The sequence below is a fragment of the Sebastes umbrosus genome, chromosome 2 (assembly GCF_015220745.1).
Source record: "Sebastes umbrosus isolate fSebUmb1 chromosome 2, fSebUmb1.pri, whole genome shotgun sequence".
Lineage (NCBI taxonomy): Eukaryota > Metazoa > Chordata > Actinopteri > Perciformes > Sebastidae > Sebastes > Sebastes umbrosus.
The window spans coordinates 2,847,395-2,855,788 of record NC_051270.1 but is presented as its reverse complement, the minus strand read 5'-3'; the positions used below and the strand labels follow the sequence as shown (position 1 = coordinate 2,855,788).

The following is an 8,394-nucleotide window of genomic DNA, read 5'->3' as shown; positions in this document are numbered from 1 at the left end:
ACATGCCCACTTTATGATAATCACATGCAGTTTGGGGCAAGTCATAGTCAAGTCAGCACACTGACACACTGACAGCTGTTGTTGCCTGTTGGGCTGCAGTTTGCCATGTTATGATTTGAGCATATTGTTTTATGCTAAATGCAGTACCTGTGAGGGTTTCTGGACAATATCTGTCATTGATTTGTGTTGATAATTGAGTAAGGGATGATGTACAGTGAAGCCGGTCATTGTTGTGAAAGAATCCCCGAGAGGGCGATGCTGCAACCCGACGCAAAGCCCTCGGGGATTCTTTCACAACAATGACTAGCTGTACATTATCCTGCTTATTACATAACTACTTACTGAAGAAATCAATATTTTGACACAAAATCGGTCCTCCAGAGTCCGACATCAGAACTGCGCCCATAGCAACGGTCTGCTATACATAGCAACAGTCTGCTTTACATACGGTCTGTTAAACAGAAATTACAGACCGCAGAATGCCGTGATTGACCAATCAGAATCAAGTACACAGCCATGTAATAATTTCCAATAATAAATATATACATACATTTGCATAAAGCAGCATATTTGTCCACTCCCATGTTGATAAGAGTATTAAATACTTGACAATTCTCCCTTTAAGGTTAATTTTGAACAGATAAAAATGTGTGATTTATTTGTGATTAATCACGATTAAGTATGGACAATCATGCGATTAATCGCAATTAAATATTTTAATCGATTGACAGCCCTACTATATATTATATATAGTATCGTAGTATCACAGTAAGAAGCCCTGGGTTTGAAGTTTTCATATTATTTCCGTGCCTGCGTGAGTTTGTTCTGGGTTCATGCAGGTTAGGTTACATGGAACCTTTGGAAAATTGTCTTTTTTTGCTAATAAATCTCCTGCTGGGTCCAGTACTCAAAGTTTCTCGTATGTGCATACTTCTTTTTCTTCCAGATAAATGGAAACTCTTGGATTGCCTGTAGCTGTAAATGTGAATATCATCATGATTTTCTTTTTGTAAAGGTGTAAAAGCGGGCTCTAGTTCCTCTACGTGTCTCTCTGAATGTTAATAAGAACTTGAATGAATCATGTTTCCTCAGGGTATCCAGACAGTTAGAATCAATCTCTTTTATTTGGGTATTTTTGGATAACTAAAGCTGCTGTTAAACTGGAAACCGTCCTCATGATTTACAGCTTGATTACAGTTACAGCTGATGAGCACAGTGAACAAACAGCAGTAAACTGAGCCCTTATGTTCCCACCGCTTTCCAACACAACGTGACGGCCTTGTCTGTTTGTTCCACCTGTTTGTAACTCTGAGCTTTCTGTGATTATATTTCAAATTACATTAATTTGAGAGTTGAATCAGCCAACTCTAATATGTTCTGCTCAGCGGTTGTTATTCATGCTCGAGGGTACACAATCTGAGCCAAGTCACCTAATGTCCTCAACACCGAAACCTCCAGAGAATCCAATCAGAGCTCGAGGTGTCCTCCATGCTCCTGCAGGACTCTCAGGGATATCGTACAAAGACTAATGAAGTCGTGGTGGTGAATGAAATAAGCTGCTTGTTGTGAATGAAATGTTGAAATTGGCGTCTCAGTCATTAAAAAGTGTGGAGAGAGAGAAACATGAGTCATGCAGCAGCCTTGAGCACAATCAAAGCTTCCTGCTCCTCCGTCGTCTCTCTCCGTCAGTGCTGACGGACCCGAAACAGGCGGCTCTGAAGCAGCGATCAATGCAGTGAGCCGGGATAAGTCCAGCACAGGATTAACAATACAATATCTGCTGCTGCAGCAGTCATTTGTCCGTCCACAGCCTATTGTGTGTGTGTGTGTGTGTGTGTGTGTGTGTGTGTGTGTGAACATCCATCCTTTGCATTGTTACAGTGGTTGTATAAGAGTTAAAATTATATCATATCGTGGCTGCTGTGTATATGACGGGTGAGTTAAAGGAGCAGTGTGTAGCATTTACATTTATATCTATTGGTAGAAATGGAATATAATATTTATAAGTATGTTTTCCTCAGTGTATAATCACCTGAAAATAGGAATCGTGTTTTCGTTACCTTAGTATGAGATGTTTAGAGAACCAACCTGGTCTCACAGGAAAGCGTATAAATACCACGACATTACACGGACATTCCTCGTGTCAATTGTACGCCACACAAACGTCCGCAGTTAGGTTTAGGCAAGAAAATCACTTAGTTAGGGTAAAGGGGAAACATCATGGTTGGACTTAAAATAAGTAAGTAAACTAAGTAAAACATGTTAGGAAACAACGTAACACAACTACAGAAAACCTGTGACAAATATCAATAAAAAAACATGTGACAAATGTCAATAACATAATAACAAAACTCTGGTAAATGTTACATTGCAGTCAGTACAGGATACATGACGTACAAATGACACGTGGAAATCAAGAAAGGCGTACTTATAGGACGCAAAATGCCTTGCACATTATCGTGGCATTTATACGCCTTTTCGCGCAAACGGTTGCCAGAACGGACAAACTGGCTGACAAACACTGGCTCCAGATAGGGGCATTCACGTTTTCACGTTGGCAATTGTAGTTCTTCTGCACGCTTGACACACTGGAGAAGTTTCAGTTAGCCTACTCGCACATTGTAAGTGAAACAACACTGTATCAAACAACAAATCTGTTTAAATGGCTGCACCCGTTTCAGCTCATTAATTGGGGGTTATCAGTCGTTATAAGCACCATAGGTGTGGGTCAGTTGGGGTCTGCTGCACCTACTACGATGTAAAAGTGAAAGTGAAACTTAAAGCAACACATTCTAACACATAAAACTGCATGAAACCGTTTTGAACACAAACAAAACAGCTTCTTTAGGTTTAGAAAACAAATCCACTTAGTTATAAGTTTGAAAAGTGAAGCTTAGGGTTGTGAACACAAGGACAACTACACATTGTTGGTTTCACAGTCTCCTGGGGGAAAGTAGTGTTTGAGTTTCATGCTGTCTAAAGGCCCAGACACACCAACCCGACGTCAAAGGACTAGCGTTGACGAAGGCCGACTGTTTAGTCGCATCACGTCGCCTTTGTCTTTGCCAAAAAGTTGCACTCAAACACACCACAAAGACTACAGCCGACGGCCAGTTAGCACGTACGTTCTGCACCTGCGTGAGAAGAAATAACTCTCCACACCAGCAGGCGGCGGTAGTCTGTAATCAACATTCAAAAAGGGAAACAGGAAGACCCAGGACGGTGGATATACGAGCCGTTGTTATGATACGTACGTGAAATGAAATGGTGTTTGCTGACCATTTTCACACCACTCTCACTCATCACTTAGCTTCATTCCAGATGTTCATGTCGCTGTGAAAATATCTGGAATGATCAGATGAGATGAAGATCAAAAATGAGAAGATCCTTCTGTATTTTTCCTCTTGATTTTAATCGTTGGCTTGCTTTCCTCATTTCAGTTTCTCTTCTTGTGCACTGATTGGTTTAAGCTGAACAGCCAATCAGAGTGATGTCTCTCACCGACGGGCTGAATTGGCCGAAAAACCTCCGACACGAGCAGACCAGAGCTGACGGTGCGGGACACACCGCAAAAAACTAGATCGACAGACGCTCACCGACATGCCCAAACTGTCCGACGGCCGACCGTCGGCGTGGTGTGTCAGAGCCTTAAACTACAGCGCCTGACTTCTGCCTTTGCTCCTGTCGTAATTAGTAACAGTCATTAGAGTTCGCTGTCGTCTTCTTTTATTCCTTCTTTTGGTGATCGCCCACGTGAATCGATGATAAAACCTACTAGTGGGTGTAGCAGGCCCCTTCTGACTCACATCTATGAGGCTGATAACCCCTGGTAATGCCCATTTAATGACCTGACAACAGTCTAACCGGCTGAAAAATGTGAGCCTTCTTACTGGTGTTTGTCACTAATGAGATGACCTGCTGCACAAATGACTTCACCGTTTCCCTTTCAATAACAGCTTGACTACCTCTGGTAATAAAAAAAAATCAGTTCGTCCATTTGTCCCTCAGTCCCCGCACATATTCTAAAAGTCAAAACAACTTTCAAAGTGATAAACCTGACTTTTTATACGGGTGGGAGGTTCATCGCTGTTTTGAAAGAATAACAAGGGCGTTGAACGCCAGCGCTGGTTGGTTTTCTTGATCATTTACAGCAGAAAAGACTCACTGAGTCACCATGCTTACATGCAGGAGACGCTGCAAATGCCATTCTGAGGTAAAATAATGGAAGAGTATTAAAGTAATACAAGTTACTGCTGGAATACTAAACAAAGCAATGTCACTGAAGCACATCATTGCTCTTATTTAAAGGTGAATTGATCCTTCAGGCTGCAACGGTTTCATATGCAGACACCAAAATATAATCAGCTGATTGTTAATGCTCATTCATAGAAATGATTTAAACCCTCCATCCAAGGGGGGTGCATGTGTGTGCCCATGTAAATGATATAACTATATATTTTGGGTTTATTTTGGGTCTAAGTGTACTTGATGGGTTTGTCTGTAAAGCTCATCTACTTAAAAGTTGTTTTATAGACTGTTGTAATTACAAACAGTGGATTGCATATATGAAAACAGCCTTGAAAAAAAGGAAAAAATAATGTATAATAAACCCTCCTACCAAGTAATCCAATTACTTTTATCAGTAACGACCCCTGCTGTTGTTGTTGACTTTTTGAGGCACATTTTGCCCAGCAATTCAGAAATGCATGCATTTAAGATTTACTTCTGTTATGTGCATATTTGACATTTTATCTCATCGATTTGTGTCATTTTAAACAAAATATGCACCTGTTATTGCATTTAATTAAAGTATTTATTCAGGCTGCAAGATTTCCAATCTAAAATTATACTCAACAGTTCCATATGCAGACACCAAAATATAATCATCTGATTGTTAATGCTTATATTCATAGAAATGATTTAAACCCTCCATCCTCCATGCAAGTAACAAGTAATCCATTACTTGTATCAGTAACGACCCCTTGCTGTTGTTGTTGACTTTTTGAGGCACATTTTTGCCCAGCAACTTTTGCAGGATGACTCACCCAAGCTGCAGCTGTTACGCATGACAAAAAGAAAAAAAGAAAAAAGTGAAAGGATTAAGGTGGAGCGAGCTGATGGCAGGAGTCAGATAAAAAGGTGTTTGTCTCTCTGGAGGAGCGACTATATGTGACCATGCAGACCGACTCCAGGCTGCTCAGCGGGGCGCTGCTCTGCACGCTGCTGCTGCTGCTCTCCACATCCTCCAGAGTCTCCGGAGACCAGGACCTGGACCCGGAGTCCGACGAGGAGCTGAGTCCCAGAGCCTTGAGGGACTTCTACCCGAAAGGTCCGAACCTGACCAGCGAGAAGCAGCTGGTAAGATCTATCACTCCACTTCTGCATGCATGCATTCACACAGACCATTACATCTGTGCATTTTGCATGTTACTTTGAATTTCAGTTAACATTTTAGGAAATGCATTGAGTCTGTGGCAACCTCAAAATAAACCAAACTCAATTCAGAAATGCATGCATTTACGATTTACTTCTGTTATGTGCATATCTGACATTTTATCTCATCAGTTTGTGTCATTTAAAAAATATATATGCACCTGTTATTTATATTACATACATACACACATATATTACAAACACATTGACGATTAAATCTGTGCATTTTGCATGTTACTTTGAATTTCAGTTAATTTTAGTAAATATGGGCATTAAATCCAGTCTGTAGCAACCTCAAAATAAACCAAACTCAATTCAGAAATACATGCATTTAAGATTTACTTCTGTTATGTGCATATTTGACATTTTATCTCATCATTTGTGTCATTTAAATAGAAAAATATATGCACCTGTTATTTATATTACATATTATCATGTACCATTTAAAAAGTATTTATTTCATGTTTTTTATAATAATTTTGCAGTTTTGTTGCTAAAATAACAAAGTCACATTCATTAAGAACTTTTTTTTAATTTAATTTTTTATTTATTTGTTGTTGTTTTTTATTTGCCTCCTGACAGCTCGGAGATTTATGACTCCACTTCTGCTGCACTGCATGCATTCACACAGACGATTAAAGCTGTGCATTTTGCATATTACTTTGCATTTCAGTTAACATTTTAAATATTAAACAAATATGTGCATTAAATCCAGTCTGTGGCAACCTCAAAATAAACCAAACTCAATTCAGAAATGCATGCATTTAAGATTTACTTCTGTTATGTGCATATTTGACATTTTACCTCATCGATTTGTGTCATTTTAAACAAAATATGCACCTGTTATAGTATTTAATTAAAGTTTGTTTTTTTTGTAATAATTATGCAATTTTGAAATAACAAAGTCACATTCATTAAGAACTTTTTAAAATTTTATTTGTATTTATTTGTTTTTTTATTATTTGTCTCCTGACAGCTCGGAGCTCTCCAAGACGTTCTGGAAAAGCTGCAAGCTAAACGACTGCCTTCATGGGAAAAGAAATTTGGCCAAGTCCCAACGGTATTATTGTGCTTTCTTAAACACATTATATGTATTGATATTATTGGTGTATATTCATGCAGCAGCAGCAGCAGGTAGAAATGACTGAAGTGTTGTTGCCTCTCTCTCTCCCCCAGTGTGATGTTGGTGAGCAGTGCGCAGTGAGGAAAGGAGCTCGGATTGGGAAGATGTGCGACTGTCCTCGGGGAGCTTTCTGCAACTTTTTCCTGCTGAAGTGCTTATGAGCCTCCACGGACCTGAATGTAGCATCGAGATGAGGAGGAAGGAAACATAAAAACAAAAAAAAACTGTCACTCGATTCCTTTGTAATTACTGTCATATTTTTTTATGATACAGCTGAGGAGCAGGTGGGGTGACTGCAAGTTAAAAGAATGATAACTAGAGGGATGTTATGGTGATGGACAGGAGATGAGAACATTATAAAGACCCATATACAGTTAAATATCCAGAACCACTTTAATGTCTGTAGGAAACCACAGGATCGTTGTTGTGATGATGATGTAGTAGGAGCTTCTTATTAATTCACCCACAATTAATGCACAATAAACTGTGAGGACCACATGCACACTGTAAAGTCTTAACAGCAATATTATGGGATTTATTATAGTGATTCTGTCTTTTGAACTTGAACTATTTTGTTTCAGATGAATGTTTGTGTATGAAATCATGATAATAATAATAATAATAAACATCATTATTGTTTTGTAAAGCAGTGGAGTGAGCTCATATTCTGTTTATGGAAACACAGCAGGCTGCAAGAAGGAGCTCAGTCAATATTTTGGACAATGACGTGGAAGTGACTGTGATCTGTGACGTCACACCTCCCTGGGGGGACTGCCTCCATTGTCAATAACAAGGGTGTGGGGGTGGGTGGGTTTAAATTTAAATCCTAATTCAGCTGCAGAGGAAGTAGTTATGAACCAGAGAGTCACATCTGAGCCTCCCAGAGCAGCTCCTGAAATAACCTGCAGCACATGATGTCCAAACTAAAACTAATGAAAACAATCTATATGTGTTTCATGGCACATTATGCAGCCAGACACCCTCTTAATTAAGATTTAATGTCAACTAGGGCTGTCAAAGTCAACGCGAAAATAATGCCTTAACGCAAATTTGTTTTAAAGCCCCTAATTTTTTTTTTTACACATTAATGCAATCGATCTTCCGGAGGTTGTAGCGGGCTCAGTTTTAAAGTTAGATACTAGTATCTGGTATCATATGAAACTAGAAAAACCTGACGAATCAATCGGTACCAACCATGTCATACTAGCTTGTCGGGAAGGAGGTTAAATAATGCTGCAGACTTATGCTAAATTTTGGCGAGGAAAAACTGTCATGGCCATTTTCAAAGGGGTCCCTTGACCTCTGACCTCCAGATGTGTGAATGTAAATGGGTTCTATGGGTACCCACGAGTCTCCCCTTTACAGACATGCCCACTTTATGATAATCACATGCAGTTTGGGACAAGTCATAGTCAAGTCAGCACACTGACACACTGACAGCTGTTGTTGCCTGTTGGGCTGCAGTTTGCCATGTTATGATTGGAGCATATTGTTTTATAGTAAATGCAGTACCTGTGAGGGTTTCTGGACAATATTTGTCATTGTTTTGTGTTGTTAATTGATTTCCAATAATAAATATATACATACATTTACATAAAGCAGCATATTTGTCCACTCCCATGTTGATAAGAGTATTAAATACTTGACAAATCTCCCTTTAAGGTTCATTTTGAACAGATAAAAAATGTGCGATTAATCACATTAACTATGGACAATGATGCAATCAAATATTTTAATCGATTGACAGCCCTAAAAAAAATAGTAATGTAAATTTGTAATTTTGTTGAAGACAGTATTTCAGATGGGAAAACTGAATGTAAACAGGATGTAGTAGGTAT

At 39.1% G+C, this 8,394-nt stretch overlaps 1 protein-coding gene across 1 annotated transcript; it reads left to right on the top strand.

Annotated features, from left to right (window-relative positions):
- Nucleotides 1-5,094: 5,094 nt before the first annotated feature.
- LOC119500964 (cocaine- and amphetamine-regulated transcript protein) lies at nucleotides 5,095-7,205 on the top strand. The gene is made up of 3 exons (XM_037791010.1): nucleotides 5,095-5,358; nucleotides 6,410-6,493; nucleotides 6,610-7,205. Exons 1-3 carry the CDS (start codon nucleotides 5,176-5,178, stop codon nucleotides 6,715-6,717), a joined length of 375 nt encoding a protein of 124 aa, XP_037646938.1. The 5' UTR covers nucleotides 5,095-5,175; the 3' UTR covers nucleotides 6,718-7,205.
- Nucleotides 7,206-8,394: the final 1,189 nt, after the last annotated feature.

What these genes read in the sequence shown, in the direction of transcription:
- LOC119500964 (XM_037791010.1), top strand. Translation starts at nt 5,176, where the DNA reads ATGCAGACCGACTCCAGGCTGCTCAGCGGGGCGCTGCTCTGCACGCTG. An exon ending in TGACCAGCGAGAAGCAGCTG is followed by an intron (nt 5,359 to 6,409) that starts GTAAGATCTATC and finishes GTCTCCTGACAG; the next exon opens with CTCGGAGCTCTCCAAGACGT. An exon ending in AATTTGGCCAAGTCCCAACG is followed by an intron (nt 6,494 to 6,609) that starts GTATTATTGTGC and finishes TCTCTCCCCCAG; the next exon opens with TGTGATGTTGGTGAGCAGTG.